The 27,773-nt window shown below is 44.9% G+C and overlaps 1 protein-coding gene across 2 annotated transcripts in view; it reads right to left on the bottom strand.

The window, feature by feature from the left end:
- BRINP2 (BMP/retinoic acid inducible neural specific 2) overlaps positions 1-27,773 on the bottom strand; it is a 108,593-nt gene that overhangs the window by 35,819 nt on the left and 45,001 nt on the right. For both annotated transcript variants that reach the window (XM_041750955.1, XM_041751019.1), the window contains exon 2: positions 15,114-15,454. In XM_041750955.1, coding sequence (XP_041606889.1) covers positions 15,114-15,382 — 269 coding nt within the window. In that variant the 5' untranslated portion in view covers positions 15,383-15,454. The remainder of the gene's footprint in view (positions 1-15,113; positions 15,455-27,773) is intronic.

Below are 27,773 nucleotides of genomic sequence, written 5' to 3'. Positions count from 1 at the left end.
CTGTAGCCTGAAGCACACTAAACCCAGCCAACCTACAGATGCATGAATGAGAAAAATTATTATTGTTTTAAAATGAGTTTGGGGGTTACTTTTATGTCCATAAGTATGGCAACAGTTAACTAATACCTGACACATACCACGAGTTTAGTCTTATTTTATAGCTGAGCTAGCTGAGGCTCAGATAAGTATCTTCGTCAAGGACACAGAGCTAATCAAAAGTGAAGACAGTTTATGATCTTTCATACATATATATGATCTTTCATATATGTATGAAATCTATTTCCTTTATTAACACTCCTGAATATTGCATTCCTTTTTAATATTTATATAGTAAATTTATTTAAATTCTCCCACTTGTTTTATTAAAGTATTGTTAACACATTTACATTCCTTTTTTTTTTTCAAGACAAAAATATTCTTGGCTAACAGTAATCTCATAGTCAACCAGAACCCCTCATTTCTTTCCAATCCCAGATTGGTTTTTTGTTTTTGTTTTTGTTTTTGTTTTTGTTTTTGTTTTAATGGCTGAGCCAGTCCATGTCTTTCCTGAATTAGTGAAGTTGGCATTCTGAACTTAAATCTAGGGCTTTGCTCTTTACCACCTTCTTGCATTCCATCCTTCTTGGCAAAGACTGGAAAGTGTTCTCAAAACCATTTCTACTTTCCCCTTGGGATCAGAGATACACAAATTTCCCCCAGCTTCCCCTGTGTTTAAATGTAGTCATGAAAAAAAAATATAGTCATGTGGGGCACCTGGGTGGCTCAGTAGTTGAGCGTCTCCCTTCAGCTCATGTCGTGATCCCAGGGTCCTGGGATTGAGTCCCACATCGGGCTCCCCGGAGGGAGCCTACTTCTCGTCCTGTGTCTCTGTCTCTCTCTGTGTGTTTCTCATGAATAAATAAATAAAATCTTTAAAATAAACAAATAAATATAGTCATGTGACTGGGTTCTGGCCAGTGGAATGAGAACCCAGACCAAGCCCATAAGACTTCCCATGAAACCCTTCCTGCTCCCTCTCTTTCCTTGTTTACCAGGACGCTGGGGGAGGACAGAGTGTGACTAAATGGACGGAATGTTGGTCTTGAATGATTTCATGAAACAATCTCCTTTTAACCATCTCATAAATTGCACCAGACATGAGCAATAAGTAAATAATTAAATAAACTTGTACTAAGTCACCGAGATTTGGAGACTGTCTATTCCAGCAGTTAGCCCACTCTAATACCTCGATCGTGTCAATCTCCTGTTCCAGCCTGGCAAAATCATCTTCACTCTTGATTTTATGGCCTATCTTCATAAGGGTCTCTTTCAATTACCTGATTTTATTGTCTATGTAGTCAAGCATCCATGCTCCCATTTCTCCTCAGCTCAGTAACATTCTCATATGGGGTCTCTTTCTCTTGCTTTCTGAGTCTAGATGGAAATGGTGTTAGTTTTGAGCCGCTTGATTTTTATGCTGGAGAATCACAGTGTGTGAGTCCTGCTCTAAGGGAAAAGTACCTGTCACTGTGAAGGATTTATGGTGAACTATCTATAACTATAAAATCAATGAATAGATTAACTGAGGCTACAGTTAGGGAGAACAGAATGTGGATTTTAAGTGATAAATCTGATTAATGTATGGAGATTAAAGTAGAAAGAATTTGATATAGTAGGAATGCTCCTGCTTTCTTTCCTCTTCCTCAATTAAACTCTTTGCATTTTCTCTTCTTCCCTCTTCTCAAGATTTCCCACTCTATTTTGTTCCATATCTATTCTCAGGAGACCCTCTCATAAAAAGAATAACGCACTTATCTTGAAATAAACCCAATTGTACTTTTAGTTATCACCAAATAGTCCTAATAAAGAAAGTCCTATTATTCTACCCATTTTACTGATGAGGAAAATGAAGCTCAGATGCAAAACAACTTGTACGAGTTCACCCAACTAGAAGTAACAGAACTGCAATTTACACCTACACAGTATGATTCTAGAGCCTGGAGCCTCAACCACTTGTTTTCTCCTTCCATCTAATTCAGTCCCAGAACATCCTACTCACACTGAGGGATTTCATTCTCTTATTATATCCTTAACATGTGGCAGACATGGTACTGGGAACTAGAGATAAAAAGATGAAATAAAACGTGTTCGTTGCCTGAAGGAGGTCAGAGCCGAGAGAAGAACAAATAAAGACAGGTAAGTAAATAAATACACAAAATAAATTCTATAGCAGAAATATGAACATATTGATGGGAAATCATAAGTAGAAATAACCAACCCTCTTGCAGGAGCCAAAGAAGATTCCACAGGATGCTGATCTTTAAGTGGGTTTGAAAGGTGAGCAGGAGTCTGGCTGGCAGAGAAAATGGAAGGATCTATTCAGGAAGTGGGAATGGGACATGGAAAGACACACGGGATCTAAAGGAGCCGTCTGTATCTGGGTGAATCTGGAGATGTTTAGTGAGACTGGAACAAAGGATAGCAGGAATAAATGGTGGGGTACAGTCAGCAGCACAGGGTCAGTGTTCATTGGATATTTGTTGAAATAGTGAATGGATGGATTTGGAAGGGACTCTCATGTCAAGAGAATGCATTCAAGTTTTATCCTTTGGGCACAGAGGAACCTGCAGAGGATATCAGGCAGGTTGGATTGGACAAAGTACCAGTGGTAAACAGCGAAGCCAGGAGAAGAGAGAAGAGACTGACTTTGAAAGACAGCTCTGAGATGGAAGCCACACAACTCAAATGGGGGAAGAGGATGGGGAAGAGGCAGGAGTCAGTAGGCGGTGGCTGTACCATTACAGTTCCCAGACCATGAAGCACAGCAAAGGATACAGGAGACCTAAGTGTAGTAGGAAACATAATGAGTGCCATTCTGGTTATGATTTTACCACAGAAACTACATCTAGGTGTCCCCAAATCAAATCAAATGGGAAGTGGATCCAATGCCTTGAAGAGCTGAAGAAAAAATTAGGAAACCCCCTCCCCACCGCACATTTAACTTGAATGAAAAACCTGTATTCTCCTACCATAAGCACAGCACATATTTCCAACTTTTCCTGAAGCAATGGTGCTTCAGTTCCAGAGTAAAGTCACATCTTCTGAGGCATACCTGTGACCTAGAATCACCACCACTAACCTTCCAGAACTGCCTGGAACACAGGAAGTCAAAGAAGTCTGTAGGCAGAAAAATGCCTGATCCGAGAAAAGTCCATAATGTTGAACTACTACTGATCCGTGACAGAAGCCTTGAGTTCTCTGAAAGATGAGCAAGCCAGCAAGCTCTCTAGGAGCCAGAATTGGAAGAAAATGTCACGACAAAGTAAATTTCTGGAATTTTCCTTATGCAGAAAGATGAAAAGGGAGAGTCGGGCAAAAGAAACAAGGACAGTTTGAGAGAGAATGGGAGGAGGGGAAGGAGAGAGAGAAGAACTTCTGGAGGGAAGCCACACAGTACCAACAAGTCAAAGAATCAGGGAGGATAAAAGTCTCCAAGAATCTAAAGACCTGACATGGAAAAGAGGCATTTAGACTTATTGTCAGGAAATAAAACAAGAAAGCAGAGTCAGGACCAGTAAGTGGAATTATGGGAAGAAAGACTAATTCTGTTTCAGAAAGATCTTTCTAGTGTTTGGGGCTGTTGCATGGGAATTGGCCTCAGTGAACACCCAGGACTGGAAGCACTCAAGCTAAGGCTGGTTGACCACCTCTGTGGGGATTTGTAGGGTGGTTGTCTACACTGGCAAGGAAACAGGTGATTTTCAAGTTTCCTTCTAATTCACAGATCCAAGCATCACTGGGTACCCTCCTGCCACCCCACGCCATCAGGCCTCTTCCAGTCACTGCCTTGGCAGCTTCAGCCTTGTGTACCAGGCAGATCACCAAATCCATGGTTCCCAGATTTAGTTTACCGACCTCCAGGCACTAACATGGACACAGCCCTACTTAGTGGTAACAGAAGGCAAACATGTATTATCTGCCTCTGGGGCCATGTTTCTTCTTCCTTTTTTTTTTTTTTAAGGATTCATTTATTTATTTCAGAGATTGAGAAAGAGTGCAGTGGGGAGGGGCAGCAAGAAAGGGAGAGAGTTCCAAGCAGACTGCACACTCAGTGTGGAGCCCAACATGGGGCTCGTTCTCATGACCCTGAGATCACAACCTGAGCCAAAATCAAGAGTCAGATGCTCAGCGGACTGTGTCACCCAGGCACCCCAACAGCCACATGTCTTCTATCAAGTTCCATTTGAGCATGAATTCCCAGATGACCAAGGCTGACATTCAGGGACGAGCACAGCCTCCTTCCTCTCCATCTTTACAGACTCACAGCCTAGAACATATAGAGAAGCAGCCAAGCCAAGGCCAGCTTACTGTGCTATGTACAGTTTACCCTGGTCCTTGGGAACCAACCATGTTAAGGGACCATCACATGAGGGTGTTTACGTGCTTCTGCGGATCCAGAACTCACTCCCTGAAGAGTCTCCCTTCCTGTCCCTGCTCCGTCATTAGCCTGTCTCCAGGTAAGGTACAGGCTCTCCTGGCACACAAGGACAATGAGAATTCTCTCAGGCACTGGGGCTGATAATGAAGGGTTTGGTGTGGTGCTGGTTCTGGCTATCACATTTTTCTCCCAACTGGGGCTATCTACCTGGCCAGTGAGACTTTTTGTCCACCCTGACCCATTGTGACACCAGAGTTTGTTTGGTCTTTGTAGTGGGATGGAAAAAGAGGCACATTTCTGGGCTTAGGGACAACCAGGGAGCATTAAAAAAAGTGCAAAGTGTGGGTATTGGGATAAGCATCCAACTCTTGACTTCAGCACAGGTCATGATCTCAGGGTCATGAGGTCGAGTCCTGTGTAGGACTCTGCGCTCAGTGCAGAGTCTGCTTGTCCTTCTTCCTCTGCTCTTCCTCCCCTTACTCATGCTCTCTTTCAAATAAATAAATAAAATGCTGAAAAAAAAAAGCAGATACAGAGGGAAAAACACAGCAGGCAGAGGGAGCTGTGCTAGACTCCTCCACCTTCCCCAAACCATGTCCCAGGTGTAACAGCCCTGATCTGCCCCCACCTATACCTGCAAATCCCACAACTAGCTGCGAAGCCCCAGCCTCCATCTGATCCCATGGTGTGCTGTGGACTGCAAAGGGAAGGGAGAGTGACCCAAAGCATATGTCACTTGTGTCAACGTAAGGAACTGGCAATTTAAGAAGTATCCTAATAAGCAGAGGTTATTTGCATCACCAAAGGGTTTTTCTGGCTTTATGAAAATATCCTTTGAAACATAAGACATCTCTAAATGTGTAGCTTATAAATCAGAAGATACCTGATCCTAAAGGCAGGAGTTACAGATTTACTTAACACTGAATTTTTATAAGCCATTGCCAGGCAAAAAAAATAAGATACTGCATTTTGGAATGGCATTAAGTGTCCCTCTAGTAGAGGATTCGATTTACAGAAATTCAATTTACACTGCACCCTTACAGAAATATACCAGCAGTGTAAAGCCGACACACACAGAATTTGCTGTGGGTGAATTGTTTCAGGAAGATTCATCTGTAGCTTCCTCCCACAAAGGGTTCCCCAGAGCCCAAGCACAGATGGAGAACTTTGGTGGAAACAGAGGACTACAGGATCTCTGAGTGAGATGAGTCTGCTGAGCCCCTGAGGCCCTTCTTCTGAGTCCCAAAGACCTGCTGGAATGCCATAAGGAAGAGCAGGAGGGACAGAGAGCACAGGTGGCTACAACTAAAGGCACCATCTCTCTGGGAACATTAAGAATCCCAGGCTCAAATTATGTATCTGATTCAATAAGCACTTAACAGTCAGATCCTCTATTGTATGGATTGAGGGCTGGCTCTTCCTCTTACCAGATGTATGACATTCTCTAAAACTCAGTGTCTTCATCTGTCATATGTATACAGAGAGCTCCCTTGTAAGTTTCTCATTATGATAATTGTAGTGTGTGTGTGTAAGTGTGTGTGTATAAGTGTGTGTGTGATACATATGATATAGATCACTTAGTAAATGTGGGGCATGTAATGAACACTCAATATATAGTTATTATTATTTATTAATATTACTAATATTTAATAGTGGAGGGAATACTTTGCTTTCTTTCCCGGGTTAAAGAGAAATTGTGGCCAATGTATCTGCCCTCTCGGAACAACCTATTTTCTTTGCCCCCTACTCCTTCATCCCATGGGAAAATCAGGGAGGTTGGTAGGAGGCATCTGTCTTGTGGTTCATGCTCAATACTGTGTGATCGATGCACTGAGATCCTTGCTTATGAAACGTTCTTATCTCTCAAACCGCCATGCCCTCCAGCAGACTGTCCCTCTGAGAGTGTCCCCCTCCTCACAGCCCTTGGGGGGCTCCACCTGAGGCCACCTACCTGGCCCATCCATAGCATTGAGCGATGCCTTCTCTAGAGGCTTCACTTAGGATGGGGCAAATCAGTCAGGTGCACCAGCAGGCTCCAGTTGTCTCTGATTTGAGTCTGGGATGGATTGTGGGGAGAGGAACCCTGTCTGGGACTCGGGTCCAAGCCTTCACCTCTAGCCCACCTTGGTGGTAATAAATGTGTTCTGCTTGCCCTCAGCACCTTGTGAGTGCACTCACCTGCTCCCATCCTGGAGGAGGAGATGGATTGGTAGGCATGGGGACCAAACTCCCCAGGCGGCAACCTGGACCACTGCACAGACCTCCCCACCTCCGACCACCTGCTCCGGGGAATCTTCCTGGAGGGAAGAGGCCCCTGAGTCCTGGCCATGTCTCCTTCACCACTGTGTCCCCAGCACTTGCGGAGTGGCCGGTGCACTCACGTGCTCCATCAGTACGTGCTGAATGAAGAAATGCCCCGCCACGTGCCACTCACTGTTCTAAGCAACACGGACTGAAATAATTTTCTTGTGGGAGACGTGGGAAGCCCTGAGGTGGGATAAATGTGGCAGAAGCGGAATAAAGAAAAAAAAAATGAGAATCCCTGACCCAGAAAAAGCTCTTCTCTTGAGGAGAAAAAAAAGGAAAAGGAAAAGACCACATGACTAGCCAGTGTCCCTGTCTGCCGGCATCTGTGTTGTGATGGTTTCTAGACGGAGCCTACCTCACTCGTCTCTCCACGTACACAGCTCTAAGTAGCAATTCATTCATGAATAAAATTAATTATTTCTGGAAGCAAAAATTAATCCTCTTTTTCTCTGCACGACCGACTCAAGATCTTGCTACTAAATCTCATCTGAAAACAAAGCTAATCTTGCTTTCCTCCCCTCGGTCATCCTAGATCTTCCCCGCATTTCTTGCACATTTTTAGTTTTACATTTTTCTCTTCACAGACCATCTTTGTAATCCTATTTTAAGCCAGGGTGGACAACCTGGATATAGCCCCCAAGGACATAAGAAAATTTGGGCAAGAGTCATTTTGTCCTGGGGGAACCTGGTACTGGCTTCCTGAGAGCTGATTCTGACGTGGCATCCGGGTCATGGGCAAATACATCCATCGCTCACTGCAAACGTACTAAGTGTCTTCTCCCCAGCCTTTGAGATGCTACATTCCCATGTGTTTTCCAGTATGTGGACTGTCACTCAAACTGGACTGCTGAGCCCCCAGAAACCTGCAGAAGCCTGTTTTCTCTCTTTGGTAGTTTGCTGTAGTGCCCAGAATCATACCTGTAAGAGGGCCAAGTGAGCAAATACACAGTGTGCTAAGTCTACCTTGTATCTGATTTTTTAAGCATAAAAGGTGCTGGATTTTCAGATAAACCAGTGACTTTCTTGGGCCTTACAGCACCGAGTACCATTTTCTCACCAGCCAAAAGTTCACATCCCATTTTTCTCAGGTAGAAACAGAAGGAATTGCCTTTGGCTCTACCTTCACCAGATACACAATTATTTTTGCTTCATTCTACTCATCGTTAACATAGGAAAATGACATGCCCCTCCAGGTGAGAGTGTTTTGAGACTGTACCTTGGCAGAAAGCAGTGTCTAAGGGGCCCTTTTGGGATTTTGGAGGGTCAAGGTATAGCAGAAATGACACAGTGGGACAGAGCAGCTGAAGAACGGACAGGGTCATGTGTTTCATTTTTTTTAAAAAAATATGCATTTTTATTTATTCATGAGAGACACAGAGAAAGAGAGAGAGAGAGAGAGAGAGAGAGGCACAGAGACACAGGCAGAGGGAGAAGCAGGCTCCATGCAGGGAGCCTGACGTGGGACTCGATCCTGGGACTCCATGAACATGCCCTGGGCCGAAGGCAGGCGCTAAACCACTGAGCAACCCAGGGATCCCCTGGGTCATGTGTTTCTTGACATTTACACTAAACACATGGGGTTGGCTGCTCAGTGTACTCCCATCCCTGTGGCTACCACACCATTCCCCAGATCTCCAATTGGACACTTTCTACTCATCCATCAGGGTCTCGTCTATTCTTCCCCTTTGATTCCAGCCTTCCTTGACCTTTCTGTACAGAGATCTCCAAATGTATTTATCTGCAAGTTCCATCAGATCAAGAACTGTGACTTCCTTGTTCCTGGCTTTTATCAGACTCTTGTAGAAGCATAACCAAAGAGTTGGCCCTCAAAAATGCTGGTTGAATGGGACACCTGGGTGGCTCAGTGGTTGAGTGTCTGCCTTTGGCTCAGGTCGTGATCCTGCAGTTCTGGGATTGAGTCCCTCATTGGGCTCCCCGCAGGGAGCCTGCTTCTCCCTTTGCCTATGTTTCTGCCTCTCTGTCTCTCTGTGCCTCTCATGAATAAATAAATAAAACCTTTAAAAAAAGCTAGTTGAATGAATATTGCTCTGTTTATGCTCTTACACTGCAATTGTTTGTTTATGTGTTATTTCTTCTTGTTCTAAGAGAGCAGAACACTTTCTCATTCAGTTATTTTTACACAATGGGAAGCTTCAAAGGGGTCTGTTGCATTGTGTGTTTCTATGTCAGAGATGGAGATAGGATTCTACATAAGGATGAGACTAGGCAAGGCACCATTCAAGGGCCTTCCAGACATTTCTAAAATGAAATTCTTTGGGTGAAGATCTTATGCTGGGCCCATAGCCTAGATTAGATATTATTTGTCAGAGGTGCTGTGCATTTAACTAGCACCAAACTCTTGATTAAATTCTCAACATGTTGTTCTGTCCCTCTCCTACCTTCTCACCTGTGGACAGAGAAATACTGCCTGTGACCAGAACTGCAGCCTCATCATTGCCACCTTGCCTCTAATTTTGCTCTAATTTCTTTTTTTTTTTTTTTACACCATTCATTTTCCCCTTCTAGCCCGACAAACTCCCTTGTTGTCGAAATACAGATCCAGTGAGAAGTTCAGAGATCAACCAATTCACTTGGGTGAGGCCATTTCTCCAGAAGAGCTCATCTTCCTCCTGCCTGTCCCACCCCCCTGAGAACCACAGCCCCTGCTGTGGTGCCCTGCAGCTGCGTGATAACACACCCTTCCTCGACCTCAGTTGCTGTACTGCACGCCTAGGAAATCACTGGGATTTACCCAGGCAGACTCAGGTTGCCTTTGGTTGTCGTTTATTTATGTGGATTGTGATCTCTTAATTGGAGATGGTGCCTCTCCCAGGGTTCACTGTTTATCCAAATCAGTATTTGTTAGTCCGTGAGACGTGGTCCGGATGCTAAATCAGCTCTGGAGCTCCTCCTGTGTGATTGCTTCCACAGCTGCTCTTCGATTCCTCACCTCTCTATCTCCCCGGAGGCACCCACAGGCTGGTTCTAGGCCTTCCAGCCTTTTCTGCTTTTAAACTTTTCTCCCAGCTGCTGGATCTATCCTTATGAGTTCACGTGCCTTGATGCTAGTAACTCCTGAATTTCACCTCCCTTGACGACTATTCTAATTTCATTTGTAACATCTCCTGTAAATATTCCCATGATCTCAGATGCATCCTGGGGGATGCCTTCCTTCCATCTTTCTCCTCCCTGGTCAATCCTGCTGTCCCCTCTACCTCCCAACACTTAGGGTAATCGAGTAGAGTACTTCTCAAGCTTTCGTGTCCCACCGTTCATCTGGGGCTCTTGTTAAAATGCTCTGTAGGTCTGGGGTGAGGCACTGGGTCCAGTAATGATTAAGAGCTCTCAAGGAACACCGATGCCACTGATGCACAACCACACTTGGAGTAGTATGGGTCAAATATTTGTTTGTTCCCATTTCTCGCTTAGCTCAAATGTGAGCTATTACCCAATCTTGATGAACTGCACAAAGACTGTTTTTTTCAGAGGGTTATTGCCTGGGGCCTACTGAAAGGTCCTTTTGCCCTAACTGCCTTCATTCACCACATCACCGGACTCTATACCTGCTCGCCCTATTGGATGTTTCCAGATGCACTTGCTAAAACACATTGCTGCCTCAATCTACATACTTTTGGGTATCACTCCAGCCCCTTGTTTTTCAGTTTTGTCCTACTTTGGTTCTCAAAATTTTCCCAAAATATGATCAAAATATAATATCCTTTTTTGTCAAGGAAGATACCTATTTAATTTCTCTTTTGGTTTGTTTTCCTCCCAAAAGGCTTCTAATGTATCCCCAGACCCTTCCTTTCTAAAAAAGAAGCAGATAGAAATGGGGGTAATAATTTGAAATTATACCTAGCTTTGCTTTTCTCCTAACCACCATATTATGCTCATTGTTCTGTATGATTTCTAACTTTTCTCTCTTAATTTTAATTTATTCTTTCCGAGTTTCAAGCGTTTCATCATAGTGGCTTGGATTTTTTCCAATACCATGATTATCTCTCTATTAAAGCTTTAATACAAAAAGAAATAAAAAAAACAGACTGCTCATTACTTTGATTTGTAGCAAGAAGAGAATGGAACATTACCGCTAGAGTGTTTCGAGAAACCATATTTACATTTGCATCAGTTCAATTTAGGTGCCTGATTAGGTTGCGTGGTATGATGAAGATGCACTTACCAGTCAGAGGGAAGTGGCATGGTCTAGAGTAATGAGCAGGAGACCTGAAGTCAGGAGCCCGGAGTGCTATTTCTGGCTGTGAGTGGCTACCTCTCCGACCTTGACCAAGTCAATCTCATTGCCTTGGATCTTAAGAGCCCCCACCTGCCTCACGGCACTGCTGTGAGAGGTAAGCACTTAAGTGTCTGTCCTGGTGTGGGCTATGGAGTCAAACAAGGGAGAGGGCATTGAGGTCACAAATGGAATCAGAGACAAGATCTCTGTTCTTATAGCTCTTACAACTAGGCTGTTAAGAGACAAAGTCTGAGAAGTGGGCTGATTGTTCAGATCTTGGCCACCAGGGCTTGAGGACACGGTGAGAGATGGGTTGATGGGATTTAAAAACTCGCCCGAAGTTGAGTAAGATAGTCAAGCCCATCCTGTTATTTAGGAAGGCTTAACAAGAGTGCATGTTGTCTTTCTTCTCACAACAATGCCATCCTGAGATTGTTCATTTCATCCCCAAAGACAGGAAGCAGGCAGTGACTGGCTTCTGGAGTATGTCCAAAGAAGGCTTGCTCAGTTAGCAATCCTTGAATTTAGGAGAAAGATTTTTACCTGTAGTGACCAGTAAGTGTGTGCCAGAGAGAATTCATTTATCCTTTGGTTAGCTTTCTCTCCCAAAGAGAGACAGATTGAGGGGTAAACGTGCTTTGAAAAGGAAAGCAAAAGAATGATTTTTTTTCTCCTTGCCATGTAGTCTGTCGATGTGAAGCCCTCAACGGACATTATCACAAAGGTAGCACCCATGGTTCTCATCTCAATACCACTCTTTCATTGGCTAATATTTGTTGAGGACAATTCAATAATAATTATTATTTATTAAACACTGTGCTTAACATCAATTCACTGATTTAATTTTCACGTCAATCCATTAGGTAAGCAATTATTATTTTCCTGATTTTACAAACAAGGGCATTGGAGAACACAGCAATTAAGTAATTTGCCCAACAAAATACAGCTAGTAAGCTGCAGCTCCAGGATTAGAATTCAGGTCATTAGGCTCCAGAAGCTTCACTCTAAAGCACACTGAAGTTTCAGCACAAACTTGACATGGACATCAACAGAGCAGCAATCTCCAGGGGCCCGCAGTTGGAGGCCAAAGCTATTCTAGAACAACCAATCATCTTCCCAAAGTAAGAGCACATTCTGATAGGTGGGATTCAGAGCTTAACCTTAGAACCTTGCTATATGCTAGTTATGACCTGTTCACACACAAGAAGAGGAGAGCCCCTCTCCTCCTGTGTGAGAGACCTTCATGTGCTTCTGCACCACTTATTCTAGACCCACTGGGATATCTTAATCTTCCCTCACCACAGTTCACCTCTTTTCCTCTATGGAAGGCACATGTGGATACCATCTGATTTCTATGTTCAGAAAGCTTTCTTAAAGAAACAAGTGAAAGACAAATGCTGTCTGAAATCCAGAGTTGATGTTCTCTGTAAGCTTTTCCTCCCTGTGGCCTTCCAGAACAAATGCCCTCTGGTCATTGGGGATGACCTTCAATGTATATTTTACCAGTTGTCTGTGACCACTTTCATCTGAGCAAGCAAGGTCTTAAAGTTGCCAGAGAGAATTGCCACTAGAAACAGAAGAGGATGGGATATAAATGAATTCCCACAGGGGTAATATAGAGCCCTACATCAATATCCATGGACCCACCATTTTGCTTAATAACTAAAGGCAAAACTCCCAGAATGCTCCTGGAGCAGCCGTGTGTGACCACTCTCTCTTCGCCCCACCAAAGGGTCACACATCAGAACGCTGCATTCCTGTCAGAATGACTGGTTACTGTTTCCCCAAGTACAGGTTCATGTGCAATAACTGACCCCAGAGAAACAGAATGGCACAGTGTAAGAGCTTGTCACATTAAATGATCAGAAAACCATTACCAACTGATAGAACGGTTGATGGTGCAGAAGTGATTACAGACACTCCCCATGGGCCAGCTCTGAGCTGCCGCCCAGGCATTCAGTGGCTGCCAGGCTTAGGGCTGGGTCTCCATAAGGAGAAAAATCTACTGAGGGAGAAGAAAAGTGATGGTTTATTCCCTCTAGTTTCTATAGCCCTCTGAGTGGATGGCGGCGTTGGGATCCCAGGCCTGACATTTAGTTCCAATATACTTAAAATATATACATATATATTTGGTGATGATCATGCTTCTCGAAGATTGGGATGAACTGAAAAGGTCTAAGGTAAATTAAATCTGGTTTTCCTGGACCAGAGGGATTTGCAGCTTAAATATATGCTAGGGTGGATTTTCTCTCTTTTTCTCTCTCTGTCTCTCTCTCATGATGGGAAAAGAAATTGTTTAATAAAGAGAAGCATCATTTTGAATTTACCTTATAAGAAATTTGTGTGTGGGGGGGTACAGGTCCAGTTTCTTATAAATTTACTGAAAGTCGAGTCAATCTCTTCTGCTCACTTAGCTTCAATTGAGCTAAGTCTGCCTCTCCCAGCCTGGGTTGCCTGCATGCTGCCTCAGTGGCCCAAGAGAATTTCTTCTGTAGTCTTTAGAGGATGGCAAAGACTAGAGCCCCTGAAGCAGGGTGCGAACTGCAATCTCTTCCAAGACCAGACTGGATTCAAGCACAGCAGAGGAGAAATGGTTTGAAAGGAGAGCTGGGCAGTTGCTCCTGAGAGCAGGATTTTATCCCTATATGTGTCTGCACCCATGAAGTGTGCCAGACTCTCAAACATCTCATCTTGTCCTTTATCTGCATCCGTGTGTAGGAACCATGTACCAGGAGAACAGCCTGTAAATGGCTTCTCTTCCCATTAGGGGGTCTTCTAGTGATGAATACCCTAAGACCTTATTTCTGATACCCTATAATAGCCTAAATAGACTGCATGGTTATTGCAGAAGTTTAAAAAAAAAACTCTCAGAAACAACAACAAAACGTCTCCAAATATATTTTAAGAACTCAGAACTACTTGGAAGAACTACTTGGAAGCTAATCCTTCCTCCACCCTTTAATAGCTGTGTGGGCTTCGGCAATTTACTTAACTTCTCTGGATGTCATTGAACTCATCTGTAAAAAGAGAATAATAATTGTTCTTCCAACATAGGCTTGTTGTAAGGATTAAATGAGCCAATGTGTATAAGGCATGTAAAGTGCTAGATCCAGCAAGAGGGCCAGAAACTCCAGTATGCTCATATGACTAGAAATGCATGTGCCACAAGGTTAACAGTATCAACCTCTAGTTGCTAAAGGAACAGGTGATTTTTCTGGTTTTGTTTCCTTTTTGTGCTTTTTTTTTTTTTTTGTATTTTCTCTCTTTTTGTTGCATTAGAAACTCATTTGTAATTGGAAAATAAATGTCTTTGATAAAAGGAAAAAATTTCAGCAAAGCTCTCAGGGTTGTCTGAAGACCACGGGCAAGGTGAAGAGGACAAAAGAGCCATGACAACAGGGCGAGTGGGCAGAGGGATGAAGGGGAAGTTTTTATTCAGAGATGCACTCCTGGGAGCCCTGAGGCTCACTGGGTCACTGGAGGTGAGGATTTCGAGAAACCCTCTCCTTTTGAAGTACTGGCCCAGCAGCCTGGAATATGTTCCTGGTTCATCCCTCATCAGATGGCCCTGGCCAGTCTCATGTCTGACTTTCAGCTCTGATGCTCCCAAGGATAGGTCTAAAGGGCCAAGAAGGTACAGCCCTTTGCCATGGGCAAGGTCAGCGGAGGCGGTGGTGGGGATGAGGGGCAGTGCAGGTGTGCCCCTGACCGGAAAGGTCTCCCCAGACCACCATTCAGCAGGAGCTGGAGCTGCCCTTCCTTCATTTGCATGTCTAGGTAATTACAACTCATAAAAGTATCTAAACCCATTAGTTAAAACCCGGCCCCAGCGTTTGACTCTGACCTCCTGCAGCAGCGCAGGCCACACGCTGACTCCAAGCCGCCTGATTTGTCCTCAATTTATAAGCAGCACAACCTATAAATAGAAACCCTTTTGCTAAGTTCCCCAGGAGGCATCAGCAGGTTTTCCAGCTTGTATGTATTTTCTCTCTCTCTCTTGCTCTCTCTCTCTTTTTTTTTTTTTTTTTTAAACCAACACGGTAGGCTGGTTATCCCTGCCGGGCCGCTGCCCCACCTGTTCTCTTCTGGTTGGGCCTGGGCGCGCTGGGAGCCGGCTGGGCCCTCCACCCCGGGGAAGCCCCCCGCTGCGCTCACCTGTAGATCCTGTACCTGGTGGTGAAACCCTGCCGGTAGCGCTCCATGAAGTCAGCGTACTCCTGGGCGCGGTGGAAGGGGCCGCGGTCGGTGAGCAGCCAGTCCAGGGGCGGCTGGCCGGCGGGGGGGGCATGCTGCTCGGGGGGCGCCGCGGCGGCCGAGGCCGAGACCGCCAGCACCCAGCCCGGGAGGCCGAGCGCCAGCAGGGTTGCCCATGGGGCCGCCGCCCGCCCGAGCCCTCTAAACCGAGTGCCGCACTGCCACCTCATGCTTCTCCCGGCCGGTTGGTGTCTTCATTCTCTCGCCACGCTCTCCGCCTCTGTGCCTCTCCTCCAGGGCTCCTGGAACGAGAAAAGTCCAACAGGCACCTGTCAGTGGGACGCCCTGGTCTCCACCCCGCGGCCCGTGCGCCTCCGACATGGGTGGCCAGGGCGCGCTCCGGGAGGTGCTGATGCGGACAGCGCCCAGGCGCGAGGCACCCAGCAGGGTGCTTGATGTGCATTCCCTTCCATTCTTAAAACGATCCTAGAGGAAACACCACTGTCACCATTTTACAGATGTGAAGGTGGGGTTTAGGAAGAGGAAGAAGAGTTGCTGAAGTTCATGCAGCTTTTAGGTGAAGAAACCAGAATTTTGAACTCTGGTCATCTGACCAACCTTTAGGGTAGATTGCCTCTACCTCTCTCCTATGTGGACTCCGTGCCATCTGCTGCTTCTGTCTTCCTCGCCCAAAGTGTTCACTCTGTATCTATCAGTAATAGCCCCACGGAGGCGAGCACTGCCTCTAGAAGCCTGAGGGAAGGGGAACTTGACCCTACTTCTCAGGTGGCAGATTGTGGGGCTTAGAAGTAGTGAGGTCCCATCGCTGCCATGAAGCTGGGCAAACTCGAGCAAATCACATCCCTTCTCCGGGTTTCGTTTTCTCTTATGAAACAAAGAGGCTTGACTACGTCCTATCTAAGAATCCTTCCAGCTTCCAATATCTGATCCCTTCTTTTACAGAAGGTCAGGCAGGAATGGAGTTAGAACAGGAAGTCAGGGACGCCCCAGGTGGCTCAGCGGTTGGGCACCTGCCTTTGGCCCAGGGCGTGATCCTGGAGACCTGGGATTGAGTCCCACATCGGGCTCCCTGCATGGAGCCTGCTTCTCTCTCTGCCTATGTCTCTGCCTCTGTGTGTGTGTGTGTCTCTCATGAATAAATAAATAAAATCTTAAAAAAAAAAAAAAAGAATGGGAAGTCAGATCGCCTATGGCCATCATCAGAGAGCAGACCCGTGTATGCACGATCCTGGTAGTTCTGTCTCTGCGTGCCACCTGGAAGCTCCCTGATGGCAGGGCTGTGTGGCCTTCTATCCTAGCTCCTGAGACCCTTCTTGAAGGAGTGAATGAGTATATCCCATATTCTCAGAGTAGAGGGGAAGGTGCCAAGAAAGAAGATTCTGGCCTGCAAAATTCTTGGCTGCCTTGTGACTCCTCACAGGCCTTTGATTCCCAGTGTGTCTGCACTGTGCCTAAGAAGAACTAGCCATATATATATAAATCTTTAGGCAGATATAGGGGACTCATTCAATACTCTGGGGGGGGGGGTCCTTACAATTGCATTCACTCCTTTGATCTTTAACTGCACGTGCTGTCAGTGTCTCACCTATCTGCCCTCACCAACACCACTGCAGTGCTAAAATGTGCTAGAATGACTTCCAACCCCCAGTGCCTATCACTTGTGGCTTTGAGGACTTTCTCTGGCTGCCAAAACCAAAGATAGGCTACCTGCAGAGGAATCAAGGGGTATTAATTCTCTGGCACTTCCAGGGTCCTGTACGGGCAGGCCAAGTGAGCTTCAGAGTTTGAGTCACACCCCCTTCTAGAGCCCCCTGTGTGCTCTGAAATGGCTCCAGTTCAACAAAACCACCAGACTTCCCTTGGACCAGTATGAGTTCTGAGAAGCTGCCTGGAGGTGGGGCCAAGTATTAACCCTGGATACTCCCAGCCCAAAGGCTGGCCTGAGCCTGAAGACCCCAGGCTCAGTGTTTGTGCTTTCAAACAGGTTATGGTCCCTGCTCATAAGGATGAAGGGACAGAAGCATGAGCATCTGCACCTTTAGAATCACTCCTCCACTCCAGCCAGGAGGCACTGACCACCTACCATGTGCTGGGTGATTCTTAGAAGCTGTCCCAGTTAATTCTCACAGTAAATTTGTTACATGGGTGCTATTATTATAGGTTTGCTGCTTACTGGGACAGTGAGCTGGAGTTGAGCTAGGAAGACACTGAGGTAGAATATGAACCTAGATCTGGCTCTATGTCCAGACCTTACCAAATAAGGCTGGGCTACCTAAATTGCTGGAGCAGCTGCAAGACAGACCTTTGATTCATGACCTGGTTGAGAGAGAGGTCCAAAGGGATAATTCAGTGACGCTTGCCCTACTGGGTCTTAGAACGTATTATAACATTCTAATCATTAAAATAGGTAATACTGGCACACAAATTAAATGGGCAGATCAATGATATAGAACAATTAGCTCAAAAAGAGAGCTTATTATAAACAAGAACTTAGAATGTACACACACATATAAAAACATTACAGCCTAATTGGGTGGGGGATGGAATATTTTAAACATCATGTTGGAAAATTAGTTCCAGATGGATTAAAAAGTTAAATATAAAAAAATAGAATCATAGGAGGAAGAAAAGTCCCCAAGAGTTTTTTTTTAAGATTTTATTTATTTATTCATGATAGACACAGAGAGAGAGAGAGGCAGAGACACAGGCAGAGGGAGAAGTAGGCTCAATGCAGGGAGCCCAATGTGGCATTTGATCCTGGGTCTCCGGGATCACGCCCTGAGCTGAAGGTGGCGCTAAACCGCTGAGCCACCCAGGCTGCCCTCCCCAAGAGTTTTATAATAAGCATGTATTGCTCCTAAATCAGGGGGAAAGTGATATAAAGGAGTCAGTCCTGCACATGAGGTTTAGGAATTTTTTATAGGATGTAATCTGATGAGGATGCCCAAAATGTTTCTCATTTAATCATTCACACATTCATTTACTGGGAAACATAAATTGGGAACTTAGTCCTAAGTGCCAGACACTATGTTAAGTGTTGATAATACAAAAGCAAGGGCTGCATTATCTGAAACTCTGTTGGTGACTAATTCCTCTTATAGAATATTGTTCTGTTTTTGGTGATGGAGGGGAAGGGGTAGGTTCATTATGAAGACTGGGGCTACTTAATGCCACAGGCCAAGGCAGCAAACAGAGTAAAGTGGAAATGAACCAAGAGAGAACACTGCAGAAGGCAGGATGTTAAAACAGCCCCCAAGACTCCCATGCCCTTCTGTGCATGCCTTGCCTAATCTCCTTTGGAGTGTGGGCAAGACCTGTGAATATGGTGGGATACTACTCCCAGGATCAGGTTACTGATCAGTTAACTCCAAGTTCTTTAAAAGGAAAAAATATCCTTGGTGGGCCTGACCTAATCAGGAGAATGAGACACCCTACCCCCCCCCACCCCCACCCCCGCCAAAAAGAAAGTCAAGTGTAGAGAGACAAGCTTAAAGAAAACAAATTCTGCGAACAGCCACATGAGCCTGGAAGATACCGTTGAGCCCCAGGTAAGAACTGCCTCCCTGACTGACACCTTGATTTCAGTCTGGTGAGACCTTGAGCAGAGAACCCAGCTAACCCATACCCAGATTCCCAACCTACAGAAACCACAAGATTGGAAATTTGTATTGTTTGCTGCCACGAAGTTTGTGGTAATCCATTCCACAGCAACAGAAAAATAATACAGACAACGTAAAAGATGGTGATATCCCTCTCGCATTCTGCACACAGCCTGATCTGGTGAAGGGTTTCCACACTCCCTGAGGAAGACTAGCTGTTGTTCTCAGCATGTGAAAAAGATGGCATGGCAGTTTGCCAATGAGGAGTGATGTGCTCACCTCCACACTGCCCTGTCTAGATTACAGATCCCTCCAGGTCAGAGGTGAGATGTTTGTATTCCAGCCCTCATACGTAGTCAATCCTCAGATATACGGAATGAAGCAATCCCGTTCATTCTATAGAGGGATCACGGTGAGCCAGTGACAACCCATGGCCTTGGCCCGGCCCCTGAACTTGTGCCCTATGCTAGCACACCTACCAATCAAGAGTTTTCTAAGGACAGGTGTGAAAAGCTGTGCGCTCTTTGAAAAAAATGAGATATTTTAAGTCAATGTGTGCTTCTTGTCATTCTTTGTTTATAATTATGCTTTTTCAGAGCTCACAATGTGCTGGAACCTGCCTGGTTATAGGAGTATCAGCTTTACAATCAAATGGTTTTGATTGCCGAGCCAAGTCTGCTGAGTGCAGCAAGAACGCCTGAATTCAGTGCTGACTGCTCTCTGATACACTTGGCCTTGGAATCAGATGGTTTCCGCTGCATTGCTCTTCCTCAGGATCTGAAGACGTTTTGACTTAAAAAAAAAAATCTCTTTTAAGGAAAAGCAGTTTTAAACTGGTTTCAAAACTTTCTTTAAAAAAAAAAAAAACGCCTCTAGAATGTGTTCCTTCACCTTAAAAATAAAAGATACAATAATTGCTGCATTGACAGTTGGGCAAAAATCAGGCTCTAAGGGGAACAGCTTTGGGCCATTTCCTGTTTATGTAATTATTCCTGTAAATAATAGCACTAGAAATTTGGTAACAGCAAATGTACAGCAAATTTTATCTATATATTCTCATGGCTTCTGGTGGTATGGCTAATAATCAGCAGGTTAAAACAATTCGTACCTTCCCTGTGGTGTGTCCAAGGACTGTCTTGCTGAAGCTGACGTATCTACAAGTAAACCTCTGTGTTACATGTGAGTGTATTAAAGTCATGACTGAGCTAGCTCCTTGAGGAAAAAATTATAAATTTACTTGTGAAAGCCAAATAATTCCATTTACTTACACTATAGTTAAGACAGAGTTTTACACCTACACAAATAATAAATTAGCTTTGGACAAAAGGCACAAGTAAAATAGGTTCATTGAGCCGTGAATGAAATGGATTACAGTTTTGCCAATAGAGAAAAACCAAGTACAGACGAAGTCACTTGAGAAGTAGTCATTGCAGCCTTCAAGGTGGGAGAGCTTATGAGAATCATAGCTCCGCCACTCTGAGACTGTCACCCAGCTGAGGACTCGTGGGGGCTGTGTTGTGTCCTCCCAGAGGACTCAATCTCCATATATGCTGAGTGTGTCAATATGCAGAGCAGTTAGGATGTGGGGCATCTGTCACTTACATTGCTAAACCTTGGCGAGTGAGATTGAAGCAGAGTTTCCTCTTTGAAAATCATTTAGGGACACCCGGGTGGCTCGGTGGTTGAGCATCTGCCTTTGGCTCAGGTTGTGATCCCGGGTCCTGGGATCGAGTTCTGCATCAGGCTCCCTGCAGGGAGCCAGCTTCTCCCTCTGCCTATGTCACTGGCTCTCTCTCTCTCTGCATCTCTCATGAATAAATAAATAAAATCTTAAAAAAAAATCATTTAGAGGAGAGGTCACCTATTAGAGGAATTGAGGGTACGGTCAAGCTAAGCTATTGTTAGAAGCCAGAAGAGAAGGAGAAAGAGATGGGAAATTATTATTATAATTAACAAAATCACTAATGTTGTTAACAGGTATTGCTAATAAGTGCCAGCGTGTTATCAGTTAATATTTGGTTACTGCTATGATGGTTACTGCTCATGAAGCACAGATGACAAAATTTAACACTTGAACTTCATCTTCCAGATTTTATGTTCCTGTTTTAACAGATGAAAACACTGAGGCCAGGAATGGATCCATGAACTGCAAAAGTAAATCATGTGTTTTGGTGGCAGATCCAGGTCCACCTACTCCAGATCCTGTAGTATTTACACCTCACTGCATCACTTGTGTGATTTGCAGCTATAAAACTACATAGGCTTTGCCACTTACAGGTTGGTTGCCCTTGGGAGCAAGTCACTTCCCTCTGGGAGCCTCCTTTTGGTCATCAGTGAAATGATATTAAGAGGTAAGATGATCCCTAGGGTCCTGCCCAATGCTGAAATCCCATAATTCTCTGCAAACATAAGGGGCACACATATAAGGGGAGAGGCATTAAGATTTTAGTTCTCTTTGGGAGGAAACCTTGCTTCAGAAAGGGAGGATAGCACACATGAGAAGTGAGGTAGAAAGCTGAAATTCTTGCCCGTTGGAGCAGTGACATTTAATAAAATGATTAGGCAGTGACATTAAATAAATTTTCAAGCCATTTGAGTGGTTAATTGGCCAATTCTATTGAGGAGCTGTTTTCTTGAATAAATCTGAGGGTGTCTACGGTAAAAACCTCACAGAAAGTGTTATTTGTTCTTGTCCTCCCCAGCCTCTTGGCATGAAACCTCCCCTTTGACTGGAAAGGGAGGACAGACAAGAAGAATGACAGGACGTTCGAGGTGGGGATGCCTCCAGGGGAAGGTGGGTGCCCCCACCCCCCCACACTGTCACTTCCCATCATTGCCTTGCATTCTCCCCTCTTGTTGGGATGATGTGCTGGCCTCCACAGAGACTAACCCTGATCCTGTGCTCCTGGTTGTACTCCTGAGAGCAGTCCTGGCCACCACTCCCCACGTGAGCCCAGGCAGGTGGCACCCCCCAACTGGCATGTCCTCTCCAGACTCCATGCTAGAAGCTTTGGGTTCCCCCCCAGAACTGGCCCAGCCCCGGGCCAGCTGCCTTTGCTGCATTTCCCAACTGCTGGTCAGGAAAAGACCTAAAATAGGTGAGGCATATGGAGAGCCGCCCGGCGTAAGATCAGGTGAGCAAGATTAATGGTTATTTGTGCAAAGGTAAACGTTAATTATAATGGCTATTTCCTAAATGCTCTCACATTCATTTGAGACCTCCAAGGGCTGAGGTTAAGAGAGGGGAAGGGCCTGGCTGGAGGTCACTCCACAGGGAAGCAAAAGGGAACTCAGACATTCTGACTCCAAGACCCATAACTCAGCTGGCCTCACCCTCACCTGCTTCTGTCCACTGGTTGGCTATGAAGCAATTCCTATGCACAAGGAATGTACTAGGTAAAAGGAATAGCACGAAGTCTGATGAACAGACCCAGCACTTGCTCTCTTGGAGGAGGAACCAACTCTGCAGAACTTGGGGATCCTGAATTGAGTTGAAAATGATACACATACATACACACATGTGCACACGCATACACATGCACCTACACTACTTTAATGGCACTAGACCTTGTGGGATCCATCCCCTCAGAGCTCCAAATTTACAGGTTTCTGCTGTAAAATAGCCAGCCCTTCACTTATCAAGGACAGACTCATTTGTCAGTTGCAGAGGCTTCAGACTTGCCTGGCAGATGTCCTTGGCACTTTTCTTGGAGAAGCAAGCTGACCGGCAGACTTGCCCACAGTTTCATGTGATAGAGCCCAGGTCACAGTGTGTAGACCAGGGAGGTTCCTCTGCCCCAGAGCTCCCCTGGAAGTCATGGGGGTTCTCCAGAAAAGGGGAAAAAGGCACTGCTGAGCAATCAAAACCTCTATGTGAAAAGTGGCCCATTCCAAAGCCTGTAAAACCCAATCTCCATGCAGATTAGCCTTCCTCAAGGCCATTGCCATTATACCCATTCTTGATGAAAGGACAGAAGCTCCTTGTGGCCCTGAGCACAAATCTGCCCTCCTCTACTACTCGCTGAGACCCCCGACTGCCGCCCCATCATGGAGGGGCTACAAGCATAGATTATGGAGTCAGAATGCCTGGCTTCTCGTGCTGGCTCCCACTCTCCTGCCTCAGCTTCCTCATCTGTTATATAGATAATCTACTCTATATATATATATATATATATATATATATATATATATATATATATTTCCTTTTCCTCCTCCCCAGGCCCTTGATAGTTAATGACCATGGGAGGGGGCAGTCCTTTGGCCTGTCTCTGTGGCCTCTGTCACCTGGCTCTTTATTCTCTGGCTGTGACCCCCACCACTCTCTACATATCTGCCTTCCTTTCCTCTCCATGAGTCTATGTTTGTCCATCACATCTTTTAGACTCATTTTCTCCACGCAACTTTTCAAATCTAGGCTCTGTGTTGTTAACTTGGTTACTTTTCCTTCCTAGTGTCTTTTATTCCCTGATCAACTTCCAACCCATCATGTCATGGAACTGGGTGGACAAGGATGAGATCCTGGAAATTACCTGGAAATTACCCAGTGGTTCTTGGCAGCCTGGAGTATGTGTGGTATATGTGTCTTGGTGGGAATGAGGGTGTAGAGAGACAAAGAGAGAGGAAAAGAGGAAAATAATTGATGTCCTAGGTTGGGGTATATATTGAAATATTTTGCAAATCCCTCAAAGAAATTTTGATACAACTCTCCAGTGCAAGCCAGTGATGGAATCCCTTTCATAATGGACAACAAACGAGAAAATATAGGGCCACAGAGGTGTGGTGAGTTATTCAAAGTCACACTGATGATTTGAAGAAAATCAGAACATGAGCCTGGTCTCCCAACACTAAGCCTAGAGCCTATTCTGTCTATTTCACATATGTCAGTGATAAGTTAAAATTTTTGGAAGTCAAGTACTCTTGAGTACTATACTCGTGGAACCCACGAGTTCTAGAGCTATCATCATCATCATCATCATCATCATCATCATTATCATCATCATCATCCTCACAATTATTGTGTAGATATTGATCACTCTGTGCCAAACAGTGGTCTAAACACTTTTATAGGCACCTGGGTGGCTCAGTGGTTGAGTGTCTGCCTTTGGCTCAGGTGGTGATCCCGGGGTTCTGGGGTCAAGTCCCACATCGGGCTCACTGCAAAGAACCTGCTTCTCCTTCTGCCTGTGTCTCTGCTTCTCTGTGTCTCATGAGACAGGATCACAACCTGGGCTGAAGGTGGCGCTAAACTGCTGAGCCACCTGGGCTGTGCAATAAATAAAACCTTAAAAAAAAAAACAAAAAAAAAAAAAACAACTACTTTCTGTTCATTGACTAATTTAGTTCTCATAAAACCTTGTGAAGCTAATGCTATCATTTTACACACGGGAGAACTCGAGAATGGAGAAGCCAATGATATTCTTCTGAGAAAGTCCTTAGTATGGTCAAAATGACCTAACACCTAAGATCCATAGACTTCACTCTGATAAAGGAGCTGTAGTTATCCTAGATGCTTCTAGGTCGTTCTCATTTAAGAAATTGTGATAGACTGACAAAAAAGTCTAAAATCTTAGAGTTTAAAAGTAAGACTCGCCAGAAATCATTTTCCTGGCTTAAAGACATTCAAGTCTTCTGCTTTGGGGGAAGCTCTGTGGCTCCCGTTCAGATGACCTTTCAGCATAGCTTTATGAGAAGGCAGTTAGATTTCACTTGTAAAGTCTTAAAAATCATAAGTTCAGACATGTGCCCCAACCTGGGCCCAGACGGACAACCTACAGTTGCTAGTTTCCTGCATGTCCCTGAGTTACCATGCTCTTCCCTCAGACCCCCCAACCAACTGGGTCTGTGCCTACTCCCCATCCCCTCCTCTCTACCCAATCTTTGTCTGTGCATCACAGGTATAAGGCGCCTATGCCCTTCCTAGCTCCTACACCACCACCCCCCAGCTCCCCTACTTGCTGTTGTAGGAGACAGACCTCCAGGAATTGCCTACTGTTTTGCCTAATTCTGAACTGCCCGCCCCCCCCCCCCCCCGCCCTGCCAAGCTCTTTCTGGGTTCCTCCTTATGTGTGTTGGCCAAAGGCTGGTCCTCCTGCTACCAAAATCACACCAATTGGTGATTTGGGGTACCTCTGGGTATGCCCAGCCACCTTTCTGGGGTCCAGCTACTGAGTCATTCACTTCAACCCCTAGAAGAGAACTAGTTCCATCCCCCAGGGAGGAAATCTTCTCTGTCCCTGCCTCCTTCCCACCAGCCTAGCTTCTGCTGCTCAAGCCCCAGCTCACTTCCCAGCAGAGCCAGCCTCTCTATACACACAGGACAGTTTCAGGATTTCTTTCAGGCTTGAGAAGCCAACATAAACCAAAGCCAATGACACAGAAATTGCTCACCACTGTGCAGTAGGCTCAACTGAGGTGGGCTGATGAGCAGCTCTCCTCCATTCTGACCCTGGGTCCTCAGTGTTACTCTTGCTCTTGGCTTTCTGCCAGGCCTGTCACTGAATCTGAACTTTTGGCCCAAGCTCTGCCCTATTTGGGCCTTGGCACAGACCAGAATGTAAAATGATAATGCCCTGAGCTGTGCCAAACAGCACAGAGCTCCTGAGATGTTACAGATGCAGCTGTGCCCAGCAAACACATTGTTTCCGGGATGGTGTTTGTAAATATATGAGTTGCCCGACAGCTTGTGGAATTAAATATAGATGCTACATCACAAACTCCAGCTAAAATAAACTATATGCTGCTCAATGAATGTCAATAAGTACACTGAGAAAGAATCATTATCCCTTTTTGTAGCACAGTCCAAGAAACCCATCCCTAAGTGGGCTTTTTGGTTTGCTTTTTGATGAAGGCAACGTTTCCCGCCCGCCATGGGCTTTTGACTGGTACTGGTGGGCAGATGGGGGAGGATGGAATGAGGTGACAAAGTGGGTACGATCAGTAAGGTTGCTGTGTTGGTTGTGGTATGTATGGAGTGGTGGCAAGAGCCAACCCAAGGTTTCCAGATCCACTAGGCACCCTTGGGACTGCTGGGCCCTGAAAAATCATTTCTAAAAGCATGGATTAGAAAGACCTGATGGAAAACAAGCTTATCCATCACCGCGAGTCCTCTCCTCAGTTCTTGAGCCAAATGACTTCCCTTCCCTTACATTCATTTCTACTGGTTGCTTGTGTATCAGCAATATCTTAAATGACTAACAGCAGATTACCAGAATTGGTGTTCATCCTGAAACAGGTTCCTGAGCACTCTCATAGAGTCTCCGGCTGAGAAGCCTCATTGCCATGCAATCCTGGGCATTATGCAGAGCCCACATAGCTCTGCCCAGAGTGCCAGGACCCCACTCTAGGAGGTGGTAGAACAACCAAAGGTGCTTTGAATTCAGGGCAACTTCAGTGTTGTCCGGACAAGAGAAGGTTTTGCTTGAGTGGATTATTTTGAATTTATGCAATTGCCAGTTTGTTGCCAACTCAATTTATCTGTTTATTTGTGTTCCTCTCCAATTCTTTAACACCAGGTTCTTTCTCTATTGCAAAGTGGAGCTGTAGAGTTAGGTAGCTTGCAGCATTCTAGGCACTGTCTGGGTCCTGTGCAAAAAGGTTTCAAGAGCTTCCAAGGGAAGAGCTACAGTAATTCTCTAAAAATCTCCATTCAGACCTCATTCTGGCTCACACTGCCACTGACTACCCTAAACTATTTTTGACAAATTAAACCCTTTGTAAGATGTGGTAATAAGTTTTCCCACTTCCTTCCTTTTAGGAAAGCTAATAAATAGCTACTCATTCATCCAACTAATGTTTATTGGACAAAGAACATTTAGCTAGAATATAAAATGCATGAAGGGGATGGTGGAAAGGCTAGAAGGTAATGCTCGGATTTCTCTGAAAGAAAGGTGAGTGTAAATCCTTCTAATAATTCTTATGGCAAGCCTTATTAGCCAAAGCCACATAGGAAGATTCTGTGCTGACTAGGATTTGCAGGTGTCCACATTTCAGTGATAACTGAGGTTTGATTTCACAGCTTCTGATTCAAAGCTAAGATTATTTTCAGCCTAATTTTGAATTATAGCATTGATTTTTCAGTCCAAAGCTTTGGAAAAATAGTACAGAGGAACTCTTAAAAATTTTTAAAACTTAAATCAAATGTTTCATTCCTCAAACATGGTAACAGAACACAGTTAAGACAGAGTCAACCCAGAACATGAGAGACTCCAACTCTGGGAAATGAACAAGGAGTGGTGGAAGGGGAGGTGGGTGGGGGGTTGGGGTGATTGGGTGACAGGCACTGAGGGGGGCACTTGATGGGATGAGCACTGGGTGTTATGCTATATGTTGGCAAATCGAACTCCAATAAAAAAATATACAAAAAAAAAAGAAAAAGACAGAGTCAACCATTTATTCGGGTGAGTCTCCAGTGTGTGTGTGTGTGTGTGTGTGTGTGTGTGTGTGTGTGATTCTGCCCCCATGAGACCTTTTTTAATTTCTAGAGGAATATTTGGTTGAAACCACTTGGAGAGGGGTGCCTTCTTTACTGCATAAGGTCAGGTGGCTGTTAAGCATCCTATAATGCACAAGACAGCTCCCCCCAACAAATAATCCCTGGACCCCAAATGTCACTAGTGCTGAGGTTGAGAAGCTCTGACTTATACCAACAAATTCTAATGACCCCAGACTTGTAAAGTACCTCTGAATAATGGAAAACCAGCTTTTTCAGGGAAGTTTTTCATGCATATCTAGTTTGCCAACATATGCTATGGTGGCGAAGACCAAAATTACTTATCCTCACAATCCCTCTGTCTGGGCCTCCTGTTCATGCTTAATTGGTCCTTGACAAGAACAATAACAACAGTTAAAAATCCTATTACTGATTGCTTATTTCCTCCTGAGCACTGTGCTAAGCACTTTTCTATCAACAAAGTAAGTATTACTAATCCAGGACCAACTAATATAAAGAAAATGAGATTCTAGGAGATTTAGAAACTTGTACAACTTCCTTCCTTCCTTCCTT

This window comes from Vulpes lagopus, chromosome 1 (assembly GCF_018345385.1).
Source record: "Vulpes lagopus strain Blue_001 chromosome 1, ASM1834538v1, whole genome shotgun sequence".
In the NCBI taxonomy this organism is placed as follows: domain Eukaryota; kingdom Metazoa; phylum Chordata; class Mammalia; order Carnivora; family Canidae; genus Vulpes; species Vulpes lagopus.
The sequence above is the reverse complement of the archived record's forward strand: the minus strand, read 5'-3'. Positions and strand labels throughout refer to the sequence as shown.